The 14,327-nt window shown below is 40.7% G+C and overlaps 1 protein-coding gene across 1 annotated transcript in view; it reads right to left on the reverse strand.

Moving 5' to 3' along the window:
* myo10 (myosin X) overlaps positions 1-14,327 on the reverse strand; it is a 127,242-nt gene that overhangs the window by 43,202 nt on the left and 69,713 nt on the right. Inside the window, exons 5-10 of the mRNA XM_019353980.2 lie at positions 2,569-2,703; positions 2,344-2,468; positions 1,776-1,789; positions 1,395-1,479; positions 1,105-1,208; positions 498-627 (exon numbers count right to left, since the gene is read on the reverse strand). Coding sequence (XP_019209525.1) covers positions 498-627; positions 1,105-1,208; positions 1,395-1,479; positions 1,776-1,789; positions 2,344-2,468; positions 2,569-2,703 — 593 coding nt within the window. The remainder of the gene's footprint in view (positions 1-497; positions 628-1,104; positions 1,209-1,394; positions 1,480-1,775; positions 1,790-2,343; positions 2,469-2,568; positions 2,704-14,327) is intronic.

The following is a 14,327-nucleotide window of genomic DNA, read 5'->3' on the forward strand; positions in this document are numbered from 1 at the left end:
TCCTCATTCACACCATGATCACTGTCATCACCATCCTTTCCATTTGGCTTTTGACCTTTAAATGCATTAGCCTTTAATCAACCCAAAGGTGAAGTCACAGTGAAAGCAGATGAAAGTTTAAAAACAGTCAGAAATTAAAGTTTTAACATGCTGAGACAAAGTTAACTATGGCTTAGATCCTCGGTTTGTTTCTGAAGTCTGAATATTTTACTCTGAATGAAAAGTTTTCAAGGAAAGTGAAACCGAACTAATGACAAGCTGTGGAAGTATTTAGTTCTAATCTTCCCAAACAAACACTTTAAACATTCTGTTTGTGAGTTTTTAAAAAAAAGAGCCATTTCCCAGTTCTTTGTTTCAGACGTGGTTAAGTTTAATCATGAGAACTACTTTGCTGACAACAGTGCCAGACTTATGTGTTTGTAGGACCACAATTAGCTCACCAAAGTTCATTGTAACCATATGAAGAAAACTGTGTGGAAGGGAAGGGTAAACTCTACCTGATTTGGAGGAAATCTGAGCCCCTCCGGCCGTCACGAACTCGATGTTCCCTGTGTGGAGGATCCCAGCCAGGAGGCGCAGGATCTCGTTGATGTTCTCCTCTGTAAATTGCATCGTTCGCATGGCGTTCTGGGAACCGCAAACACACAAGGAGAAAAGAATGGATGAAAACCTCAGGTCGCCTCTGGTGGCCTCATGTTGAAATTCTCACCAGCTGATTTTGTTTCTTTTGGGTGGAAGTTGCTGTTAGACACAATCCGTCCTGAGAAGCTGAAAGGACTTTAGGGCGTTCTTTGAGGTTTGGACTGATTTAAAGCCATAAGTCTGATGCTTTGGTTTGGCAGCAGTAATTTCAGCTTTCAGTCACCAGGATCAAAAGTTTCTTACTCTGACTTATGATTATGAATCATCAGCACCATACAGAAATATCATTTGTGTCAAACTATGAGGGAAATGGAAAAGTATGTGCAGTCTGTGCGTTCTACCTTTTTGCCACATTTTAAATTTGACCAAAATCAAATGTTTTGGAACACAACACATACAGTAAAGTGCAAATAACTGTTACTTTTAGCCTTAAATCAGTAAATGCAACATAATCTCGCGCACCAGAACATCCTGAAAAGTGTCCTTGTCGTTGATTGTCTTGTCGTCCTGGCAGCTGGACTGTCTCAGGTAGTGATAGCTGTCAGGATGTGTCAACCCGAACGCCTCTGCAGACACACAGAAACACACAAAAACACCCAAATTACAACATCTATGACACATTTGAACCATGTTAGCTTTCTGCTCTTTCTGTGCCTGAAGTCTGTTTGTACTGACTCATAACTTCATCTGTGTTAAACTTCCTACTTAAATGCTCATTAAATTATATGATGATGTTTTTTCCCCTCATTCACCTCTGTGCTGGTTGTTGGTTCCTGCTAATATGGCGTAGAAAATGTGGTAGTTTCTCTCCCCTGGGTTCTGCCTGACCACTCGGTTCTGCAGAGGAAGAGGAGAGTTAATATACATCTTCACATCAAAACTAATGCTAATTTTCAGATTTTACCAAACACAGAGAACAGCAGCCTTAGTTAGTTTAAACTTCTAAATCTGAACCCAAAGATGGCGTGCATTTACAACAAGATAACAAAAAACTCCATGGAGCTGCTTGCCCCTCCCTTCTTTACAAACATATTTCACAAAGTGAAAATGTAAAGTGAAAACCAGCGGCCTCCAGCACTCCTGATTCAAATGTAATCACAGATTTGGTGGGAGGAAGAAAGAAGAACACTCACCTTTTCTAAGAGGTCTGCAGCCACAAAAGTGTCAAGTGTCAAGGCACAAAACAGTCAAAAAAAGCCTGCACGCACAACTGCTGACAGAATTCTGCAGAAATGTTCAAATAGGACAACTTAAGCAAAGACCAGCATTAAAATTTATTACAAATGTTATCAATTCTGTGTTTACCAGCCAGTTAAACGTTGTCTGAATTGTAGCTGGACCTTTAAGTAAACTTTCAAAACACATGTGAACACATAAACACATAAATAAAGATGAAGGAAAAACAAAAAAACCAGTCAAATCAGTTTTATTCTAAATTCTAAAAAGTGGTTATTATGACTAATTTACATACTCTTTGTAATCCATGTTACAATCCTCGTGCTCCTAATGAAGGATTTGTGCTAATAAATGAACAGGAAGCTGTGGCTCTCTCTTGCTTGCTGTACTTTGCATATTTTTACCCTTGACAGCGATTTTGCTAACCCCTTAAAGCATGGCCTTCTTTTATTCTAAGCCTGCGTAGGAAATGAGCAGGGAAAGGAAGCGTAGGCCACTTAACATCAAGTAGGTTTTAAAGGATACAGTCGACAATTTTGCCTCCCTGGATGTTGCCTTTCTGGCTGAAATGCAGCTGGACGAACTTCCCAAATCGGCTGGAGTTGTTGTTGTACACAGTCTTGGCGTTCCCAAAGGCCTCCATGATGGGACTGTGGAGTGAAGAAAGGATGTGATCGTTAACCAGGAAAGCAATTGAGCCATTACCCCATAGCATCATGGAGTTAATTTGTAACGATAGGTGTAATTTACCTGCTCTCCAGCAGTGCCTCCTCCACATGTGACGTCTTGTCTCGGGATGATACTTCCAGCGAGTGTTGGCTCATAGCTGACAGGAACTTCAGGATCAGTTTGGTGCTTTCTGTTTTACCAGCGCCGCTCTCTCCACTGAGGGAAAGGAAAGAAAAATAAACACAGTCATGAAGATGCCTCAGACATTAAGCAGTGATGTCATAAGAAGATTCATTTCATGGATTCCTTCAGCAGGTTTTAAATCACACTTATAGTTTGGGTTATATGTTAAATTTAATATTAGTGTTCCACACAGAGCTCACGGCATCGAGATGTTCAGGGGAAATATTCAAAACCCAACCACTAGATGGCGCACTGGGCACTGCTAACTGACTTAGGATCCCTGGCTCATGTATTGAATCAGGTCAATGAATCAAATCACACATGAAACTCAATATCATAAAAATAAGAAGTGAATAAACAGAATCTAAAGCCACTGGAAGCACGAACCACGACGGGATGAAAAACCTGATTCATGTCGGAAACAAAAACAGCAAAAAATGAGTAACTCATAGTTACAAATGGCTCCTTTTGCTTTTTCTAGCCCCACATTTTTACTCATGAACTCTACTACAGCATCTTTAGATGGTTAACACTAAGCCTCAAACAGAACAGCAGGTGGGTTTGACTCTGCTCACAGACAGAACAGTGTGCTTCAGGTGACCAGATCAGGGAAATCTACTCTCACTGATCGGTGAGCACCGAGGGTCAACAAAACTGTCTGACAGCAGCCACAATGAAGCACACAATTGAATGACCATTGCAACAATGATTAAGTTTAATTCTATAAATAGAGAAAAAGCATCAGTTAGTCATGGATAGTCATTCAACAGCTACAGTCCTTTCTAGTAACCCCACTTTATTTTACAGGCAGTGGCTGTGTGTATTTAAAGCAGCAAACTCCACAGCACTCAGAGCTGACATTTAAAACAGCCACTCTCCATGTGCTGTGGTGATGACTATGATTTTTGCATGTTAAACCACCTGACAAGCTTCATCTGCCTGAACCACAGTCACTTTCATCCCACTACAGGCTTGGTTTACACACCCACACACACCCACACACACACACACACACACACACACACCCACACACACACGGATACAATGATCCTGTAGGAACATTGTAATGTAGAAGACAGTCTGCAGGGCAAGAAATAGAAGTTTTCACTTGAACAACCTAGTGACATTTATCAGATGCCTGAGGGACATTAAACACAACACAACTAACAGAAATGGACAGAAAAGGGTGTAAAATCACCCAACATAATGTCCAGCTGCACCTCGACTGCTGTAATCGGTAACACAACTTTCTTGTCAAACACAGCAGGATACCCTCACGCACATCACGGTGACATTTAACGTGAACCTGGCAACCCACAGCCAAACAGTGTGAGGTTCAGGCGAGTCACGTTAATAATCAACCTGAAAACGTAGACACCGAGAGTAACCCCCGACTGTTAGATTACTCCCCCCAAAATACATTATTCAACAGACACACTAAAGACCTGTAAGAAGATACACTTAGTGGTCATAAGTAAGACAACTACAGCAGTAACAGCTCCTCTGACCTTTTCTGGAAGCCTGGGAGAAAATCAGTTTGAAGGAAGCGTCCCAGTGATACTGTCAGGAAACAGAGCGTGCTAAGTAGACTGAAAAGAAATCCATGCAAGTCAGACTCACAATCAGAATATTTTATTAATCCCTGAGGAAATTATGTAGTTACAGTTGCTTCAACTTACAAAATGTAACAAAATAGTTCTGATATATACAAATAGCTCAATTAATAAATATGTTACTGGTACGTAAAAGATGGATGCAGCTTGCAAGTCTGCGAAATAAATGTAGAATTGCCCTAAACCTGCACTTTTAAAAATGACAAACAGGGGGCGACATCTCTGGATGCAAAAAGAAGTAAATGCATAGAAGTCTATGGAAAAATGAGTCTCGGTTCTTTAGCACTGTGGCCTCAGTAAATGCTGATGAGTTTATGGGCTGGATTCATGAATGCAATATGAAGATAATTTGAATCATGAATTGCTCCCATCAGTATCCATGGGGATAATAAACCTTTAAAACTTTATTCAAAAGGAAAGTAATCAAACTTTTTAAGCTCCCTTTAAAAAAAAAGATCTGATTTGACTGGTGAGTCATGCAGTGTTTACATCCCACTGAACGTTGAAATGAAAGCTCTGGCTTCCTCCCATTCATTTAGGCAGTAGATAGATGCCCAGAGGCATTTCCAAGATGGCTCCTGAGTTACAAGATTGCTTCTAGATTTGAGTGAAAATAATTTGAAAACCATTATCTTCAACATATCTTCAATGTGTTTTTGTTGGGTGGGAGCCTTAATTAAATGTCTGCGAGCCAAAATTCCTATGTGACTTAACCGTTGAGGAGGAAGCACCACAGCACGCTTGCTCGCCTTTGTTATGAAAACTTGTTTATGACACCTCAAAACATTTTTTTTTAAATGAGAGTTTCTCTCACATCTGCAAACATTTGGTGACAGTAGATGGGACGTTATTTAGGAAGAAAACTCTTCATTTGGATAATGGCTGGGTGACTCCCCTTAGAGACATCACAATGTTTGACTTGTGGTTTTTCCTGCTGGTGAGTGGTAGCTCCTTCACCACTGATCAGACGTGTTTCTGTGTTCTGGTTTCCATGCAGGGAGGGAAAAAAAGCCTGAAAGAAACTAAGGATGAGACTAAAAACATTTATGGATTTTTTTTTAAAGCCTCAGATCAGCTACAGTAAGATTCTTCTTTTTAATTTTTTAATTTTTTATTGTTTTTCTAGCTCATCGGAGCTAAATCAGGTTGAGCGTTCAGAACAAGGATGTTGTAACTTGGATATTATGTGCATTAAAACTGCCCAATAAACTTAGCTGACTGGGAAAAGGTCAATCAGCAACAGTTCTTGGGGGGCGGAGTCAGTTTTGCCACAAAAAAATTGGGAATTTAATCTTTTTTTTTCTTTTTTTGGTACAAAACTTTGAGACTGTTGAAAACTTCAAAGTGAATACATCTGCTTTAACTTTGTTTACTAAATAACTGATACATCAAAAAATTAGTTTTCACATTATCATCATCTGTGACCGACTTTCTTTCCTTCATTTAAAATAATCCTCTCAGAATTTGCACATTACCGAAGAGGCAAAGACTTAGATTTAAAGGTCGATTAAAGTCCTCTGCTCATAAGCCCACAATCCAAGCAGATATTACACAAATATTACAACACCTTGGAAACTAATTGGTTGCACACTTTATATAATGACACTGGCAGCAAATTGAGGAAATTCCACTTGAAGAGAGGCAGTGGGAAACATATGGACAGACTGCATTACAACAGATCGTCCTCTCGAGGCATTATGGTGGTTCAGAGGCCTGATGTACATACCACACAGTCACAGCACCATGAAAAACATTCATGCTCTTTACATCACCTCGCCTACCACTGACAGCTAATCTGATAACGCACAAATGTTCTTTGTTACCCGACAACTACACCGAGTGATCTGACAGCCATCTTGCTGAACTTCTCTTTTATTTGACATGTCTGAAGATGACTTTGCATGTGGGAAAGTGGAAAGATACCATCTCATTTATGTCTGAAGACTGCAAAACATTATCCAGATATTTAACTTTCTATTACAAATATTATGAGTGATTATCAGCTTAGGGATACCATCCATTTACACATGCATTTATTGCATATTTTGGATCTATAAATTTAAAGTATTTTAAATTCAAATTATTTAGAGCATAAACTTCATAGCAACCTCCAGCTTGAAGGCACTTCTGCACTGACTTCACTTTTTGGACCTTAATGCTTTCAATTTTACTTTTATTGTTGGCATTTTAAAAAAGTCTTTGTTGGTTTTAGGAAAAGTTTATGGTTTGGAGTACAGCGTTTTAGTTGATGAAATGTACAACCAGAAATAATGTTTAAACCTTATTTATGTGAAACTGCCTCAACAGAGTAGTGAGAGAACCTATTTGTGGACCATCTTTAAAAGCAGAGCTCCGTGGCAATGACAGCCTTGTTATTGTCTCTTGGACAGTACTTTGGGAAACACTGCTCGGTTTTGCTGAGTTTTATAAATAAAGTTGAACTTGTAGCAGGAGAGGCCACATCCTTAAAGTCAGTGTCACATTCCTGATGGACACAGAACAGGACTGGAGATAACATAAACTCTCTGGGTGACTTGCAATAACTCCTGACATGAACAGGCAGCGCATGAGTGTCGATGTTCTGACAGAAGAGACTGCAGTTAAAAAAGGTGGAAAATGAAGTTTTACTGATTCAAATGGCAGATTGGCAGATCTTAGCAGTGCGTCTCACCAACAGCGAGTCAAACTTTAAAGGCTTTCACATGTGACTCTGAATAACTTCTATACAAATGGGCAAATCAGAAAAGGCCTGTTAAACGCAAGTCACCTAAAAGACTTCTGGCAGCGAGCCATCTTACCCAAACAAGAAAACACACACACACACACACACACACACAGAGATATCTTAGTGAGGACATCTAATTGACATAATGCTTTCCTAGCTGGTTACCCTAACCCTAGCTCTTAACCTAAACCTAACCATAACCTAATTGTAACCTAATTGTAACCTTGACACTAAACCACATTTTGAGTGTCAAACATGCCTTCAAACTCGTGAGGACCGGCTTGTCTGTTCTCACAAGTGACTGTTGGTCCCCACAAGTATAGTAACAGTCCAATTTTAGGTCCCCACAAAGATGCCTAAACAGGTACACACACACACACACACACATACAGCACCCTGCTTTTGTACAAATCCCTGGCTCTCCTTGTGTTGTTGCCACCCAAGGCAAAGCCCCCCACAGGCAGGAAGGAGGGAGTCTTCAGCCGGGCGACTGATTGTGTTGGACGAACTGCCTCCACAGCTCTGGACCTCACTCAGACTCTTTGTACTGAGGCAAAGAGCCTCAGTTTCTGCTTGAGAGTGAAAGAGTTTCTGAGCAGGGAGGAGAAAACAAAAGAGAAAACAAATCTGTCTACACAAGTAATTTAATCTGGGAAATGTACTGGTTCTTTTCACTGGGACAAAAAGGTGAAATGTTCTCATCGATCGATAGCTGTTTTCATAAAAGAAGATTAAGATTAAATTACTTGTCGAGCTGGTGTGGAATGCACCATGTAAGGTTTGACGGGCACCTCTGCACGTCATGTCCTACACACTTACAGACTTCTGTGAATTCAACACATACTTGATTATATCTCACCCTGTCTATGCCTATTAACCCTTTTACAGTAAATAACTAGATCACATTGCATCATGGGGAGTTCAGATGGTCTCACACTCTATATTTATTATTTTATTGTTGTTTTTAATCTGCTGTGTCAGTTAGGGGTGTCCATAGGATCTGGAACATTTGCATTATTTAAGACAATGCTGAATTAACTGCACTTAACAATTTTGTCACTTTAAGTAAAAATCTTCTGAATTAAAAAAAGAAATAATGTGCAGCCAGAAATATTAGAACTTGAAACAACACTTAGAGGGAAATATTCTGTTTTAATGTCTTTAGTGAGTCCCTGTTCTTCCTCAATACACAGATTTATGAACAGGTGAGGACCTCCTTCATCTTCATGACACAAAGCCTCCTGTTTTAGGTTACTGCCAACATTGCACACTATAAAATGATAAGAAATGTGAATGTGTGAGTGACAAACGTGCACAGTTATTGTATATAAGTCTGATTTAATTATAGCATTAAATGGCATTTTCAAGAATTTATGAAAAAAATACTTGTTAGCAACAAAACAAAACACATGATTACCATTTGGAGTTGATAATAGGAAGATCCATTAAAAAAAATGTGCCATTCATTACATAAAATTGTGGGTAATTTATAAATGGCAGCATCCAATAACACTGTTCCCAATGAATCCTTAAAAAGGTGTGAGAACACTGCATTAATAGAAAGTATATGAAGACAAAGCCATTTCCTGCTCTATACAGTCCATGTATGAACACATAAACTTTTGCATATTGACACTGTGCTGTTGTGCTGAGTGCTTTGTTGTGTGTGAACAGTTTGAGATTAGATGAGAGACGTGATGATAGGCTGACCAGACGTCTGCAGATGGTGCAGTGGGAGCGAGGCTTAACTCAGGAAGTTTAGTCTGATTATCAGAGTGAAGTGGAGCCTAAGTGCAGCTAAGCCTGAGCTTAGACTGAAGTGCGACTCGTGCTAAAAATCGAACCCTGTATAAGGGATTAGACCTTTTTCTTGCAGCCCAGCGTCAGACTAATGTCAAAATACCCACAGCTGAAGTTTTCAATCTGACTCAGACAGCTGTGCTGATCGAGTCTCTGCTGCTTACTTATCCAACAACGGACTGAGTTCAAGGTGTTTTTCTTCAGGCACTAATGCCCCCATAACAGCACCGCCTCTTACCCTACCAGTGTTTGCAACAGCCTTTACTTTCATGTGACACCAACCTCCTCCACAGCATCCAGGATCAGGTCACCAGTCCTGTCTGGATGTCCCCCAGAAACGGTGAAGAATGATTAAAACCTTCCCCAGCTTTTAGAGCATCTTTAACGGGATGCCATGTGCATTTTAAGTTACCTGGGATATGCCATTATTTAACATGAAACTCATGAAAAGGCACTGATGCTTATTTCTACATGTAAACACTGATAAAACACAAACACCATAAAATTTCACATTTAGAAAACTGCTCGTCTCATGTTACACCTAAATCTGCACAGTTGGTTATGTTTCCTCTCCACCAGGCTCTCTTCCTTTGCTATGATCCACTCCTTCCTTTGGTCACAAATTATGAGTCAGACACTCAAATCAAATCAAATCAAATCAAATCAAATCACCTTTATTGTCACGTCACATGTGCAGGTACACTGGTACAGTACATGCGAGTGAAATTCTTGTGTGCAAGCTTCACAAGCAACAGAGTTGTGCAAAATACAATAACGTGCAACAAGCAAAATATAAAAATGGTTAATCTAAAAAGTAATAAATATATGTACCATATATAAAGGTATATACATTACTGAATGTGTGTACTAAATATGTTTTTCTACGTGTGTGTGTGTGTGTGTGTGTGAGTGTGTATATACATGTTTTACAAATGAAATAGAGTAAACAATAAAATAAGATATATAAAATATAAAATATACAGAGGTAGGTATGTGCAAAACAGTGGCATTAATGTACAGTATGGAGTGCATAATGTTGAAGTTCCAGTAGTGAGGGTGAGGTGTCTATGACGTGTTCAGCAGTCTGATGGCCTGGTGGAAAAAGCTGTCTCTCAGTCTGCTGGTACGGGACCGGATGCTGCAGAACCTCCTTCCTGATGGAAGTAGTCTGAAGAGTTTATGGCTGGGGTGACTGGAGTCCTTGATGATCCTCCCTGCTTTCCTCAGGCACCGCTTCCTGTAGATGTCTTGGAGGGAGGGAAGCTCACCTCCAATTATCCGTTCAGCACACCGCACTACTCTCTGGAGAGCTTTGCGGTTGTAAGCGGTGGTGTTGCCATACCAGGTGGTGATGCATCCAGTGAGGATGCTCTCAATGGCACAGCGATAGAAGGTCCTGAGGATGCGGGGGCTCATGCCGAATCTTTTCAGTCTCCTGAGAAAGAAGATTCGGCATGAGCCCCCGCATCCTCAGGACCTTCAGAGCAGGCGAAACAGAAAAATCCTGCTAAATCCCAAGAGAAACCCTCTCAGGTATGTTTTCATAAGGCTTTGCTGCAGGGCTTTTGTGACCCCAGATGCCTGAGTAATTAACAGGGCTGGAGACTATTAGGTTTGACCCGGCACCCACCTATGGGTCAGGAGGTCAGCCACAAACTGCTGGGGGAGGGAACCTGTAGGCTGTGCAGAAAAACACCTCGACAGCTTTGCAATTTAAAAATTTGAGCCTTTCTAGACATAAAAAAAAAAAAGCGGCCCAACAAGCCAAAGTTTTTTGCAAATGAAAAAGTTTGATTGTATTGAAATTTCAGGCATGACTGTGCTTGCTTTTGTTTGTTTTTAAATGACAAACTTGTTCTGACTGTCGATTATTACAGTGTTCAAACACCCTGACTGTCTACATAATATAACCATTTGTAAACGTTGAACCATTAACATGAGTATTAATGAGCTGCCCTAACAGCCTCCACGCTTCTGACTTTAATCTTTCACCCACATGTTGGAACCTGCCTGCAAGGACTTGGTTTCATCCATAGCGTTAATGAGGTCCATCACTTCTACTGTGTGATAAGGTGTGTCACAGTCTGCATTCCAAGTTCATCCCAGTAGAGCTGGACAGGGTCAAGGTCAGTGTTTACTGCAGGTCAGTCAAGTCCTGTCCCAGCAGTAACCTCCATACATGCAAGCCTCAAAAACTGGGTACTGTACAAGGACTGAATTCATAGATGTCACCTGTTCATGTTCCATTTAGATTTAGATACAGACGTATATATTTAGATTTAGGGTGTGGTTGCTTTTAATACAATTATCTGATGAAGGCATGGCTTACTCTGCAACACTACAGTTGTAAGAATGCTACTGAGCCAACAATGAAAGCGGGTTCATAAGAAATGGAGAGAATTAGCTTATAAAATGTGAATTAGAGGTCTGCATCTCCGGTTTATTGCTTTATTATCCAAACTTAAACCTGCCATGGTGGCATCTTTTGTGCACAGTGAGTGTTTGGAGGTTTTCCAGGATTTTCTTTGCTGGCAGTTGGGAAGGCATTTCTGCTGAAATCTGCAGCACCAGCTCAAAGGGGGGCTTCCATTAAAACAATGTGGCTCGATGTAGGCAGGTACCCGCATAATTGAAAATGCAGAGTGGCATTTATGAGCATTAATGAGCAGATGGCCTTGTGTTAGAGCTGGCCTCTTCCTCCTCCTCCTTCTCCTCTTCCACTTATTTTACACCGGCTTCTGTTTCATTCGCCTCCCCCTGCCTGGATCTGATTACCCACAATTCCTAAATCCAGCGAGAGAAGCTTCCTGCCTCGCCTGAAAGTGCCAGCTTGCGATTTATAGCTCTTCTTCCTCCCTCTCTCTCTCTCTCTCTCTCACACACACACTATGAAGCGATCCTTTCTGTGTATGGGTGGAGGTGCTGGCATGTTACATGTTTTATGAGGGTCTGCACCGAGACCGCTTTGGTGACTTTGGGGGACCTGCAGGAGAAATGTGTGTGGGTGTCAGAGATCATTGTGAACCATGCCACGTACTCTGGCAGCTGGGCAGGACTTCAACTCTGTGTTAAAATGATCCTCCACCCAAAGTCTAACTTCAGGGTATCAAAAATACGACCTTTATGAGCCTGAAAACCTGCCTGTAAAAAGTCTGCAGTCGGCTCCGTCATGGAGGGCAACGACTGCGTCAGTGATCTGGTTTCAAGTACTGGTTGTCTCACTCTTTGCCACTGAAATGCATTTAAATTATCTTTTTAAATGCAAGTACAGTACAGTCAGTAATTCAGTTCACATTTAATTTGACCCAGTTCAACACACTGAAGCCAATCGGACGTGGTTAGAGATCACATATGAGATACAGGCGAGTATTTAAACACTCAGGTCTTTCTTCACTGCCATGACTGACACTCATTAATAACTGCAGTTATCAAAAGACTTGGAGCTTGTTAATTGGATCCTGTCCTGACTAATTAAATGATATCGTTCAATATATGATGTTGAATGACTCAGTGTTATTTTTGTTTGGTTACAGCGAGGACATCATGTGTTTTCAGTGACCACCACAGAGCATGACTAAAACAGCCTCAGTTCTGATCCTCAGTCAAAAAGTCGGCCCACACAGCCGGCAGCGGCCCTCAGGAGAAACACAAGGTGGTAAAAAAAAAGTGGACGTTCTCTTCCCCTCCCTGCAATTATTCACAGCCTCACACATCCATCACTCAGAGTGGGGGGAGCGCCACCACTTCATGAACTCAGATGTGAAAGTATAAAAGCAGACAAATTCTGAGGTATTGATGCATTGGCAGATGGGGTTTAGAGGTGGGGGCGGCACAGTGGTGAGGTGGTTAGCACTGTCGCCTCACAGTCCAGGGTTTGAAACCAGTCTAGGGCTTTTCTGTGTTTTCATGTTCTCTCTGTGTTTACGTGGGTTCTGCAGATACTCCAAGTACATTTTTCTAGCTTTTGAATTTTGTTTTAATTCAAAGATCGTCTTGCATTCAGAGTCCTGTTTGATTTTTACAGTTTCACATTTGAGAAAAATATATATCTATATGTGTTTCTCACAAAGCGCTGCCCAGTCTATAACCCTTAACCTAAGTGTTTTATTCCTTTGCAAAGTTTAAAAGTCTACCTTCAGGGTAACAATTAGCAGCTAATTAGCAGCTCAGAGGCAGTAAAACACTCACAGAAAACAAACCCAATGCTTAGAAGTAAAAGTCTTAAACTTCCCTGCCTGAGGGGTCCAAAAGAAAAAACAGAAAGAAACTCTGGTGGTACTGTAGTTTAAAAAAAAAGTTATTTAAGAATAATAATAAATTCTGTATGTAACCTTAAGTATATTGGTAAGTATAATGTCTAAGCATATAGTGGTCAGGCTGTCAGACGACAGTGTTTGAGGTCAAGCTCTTTCATTGTAATCGCCCTCATTTCCTATTTCGCAACATTGTAACCAGCTGAATTCTTAAGACAATGGAGTGCATAAAAAGCTGCAACATTGAACCTCAAAATATTCGGAATACGAAACCAACTGGAGTTAGAAGAAGATAATCAAGCAGTGCAGAGTGTACCTTGGAAAGCTCAGTGTGTCATTTACTCTATTTTAACAGACAGAAAACCATCAGGTTGTGTTTTAGCTGAGACAACAGCTAAAGGTCACGGCTGTGGTCTGCAGTCTGTCCTCTCTGGCCTGGATGACTTCACGTGCTGCTGCTGCTGTCATGGAAAAAACTACACAACTGAACTGTAGGCTTTATTTTTCTTTAAACTTTTCACATTCTGTGGTGAATTTATAAAGTTTCACAAGCTCTGTTCCCCTTTGTTAAAAATTTTCCACAGTTTTGTCCAATATACAAAAAACAACAAATGATTTTTCTTGAAAAGCAAAAGGTGATGAGGACAAACACAAAGCAGATCCACAGCAGCGATACGACTCGTTAACAAAGTGACAGCATTGTGTGGCTGTAATGCCACTACAACGTTTGTGTTTACGCCTCGCTCTGTGCACCATGGCACATGTTCTTCCCACTAACCAACATCCTGCCAGACAAAAGGCTTTCTGTGTCCCAAATACATCATCAGACCAGAAGACGACAGACAGAACACGTGAGATGAGACTGCATGCAGTGCACAAACACAGGGAAGTATTCCCATTCATTTTGTAAGTTAGGATTAAAAATGCTCATCTTTGGTTTTTTAATAAAAAAGCTTGAATGCATGTACAGAAACGAGGTTACTGGCACAGATCAAATGATGTGTTTACATGTGCTGCAGCAAAGTAAGCCAAAATCTGTTTTTATATGGAGCAACCATCGTTTTCATGTCTCTAGGCAGTTATTAAGTTTAATTATAAGCTTTTATGTTACTGGGACATAGAAATTAAATTTATAGAACGACTGATAAACCAACTGCAGCATAATAACTAGTGTCTCCATGGTGGAGCTGAACAGAGTGCCAGATGAAATGCTACCTCATGATCCAGGTGATGGGACACCAGCACCAGTGCAATGCAGACGCCAGC

This window comes from Oreochromis niloticus, linkage group LG18 (genome assembly GCF_001858045.2).
Source record: "Oreochromis niloticus isolate F11D_XX linkage group LG18, O_niloticus_UMD_NMBU, whole genome shotgun sequence".
Classification (NCBI taxonomy): Eukaryota; Metazoa; Chordata; class Actinopteri; order Cichliformes; family Cichlidae; genus Oreochromis; species Oreochromis niloticus.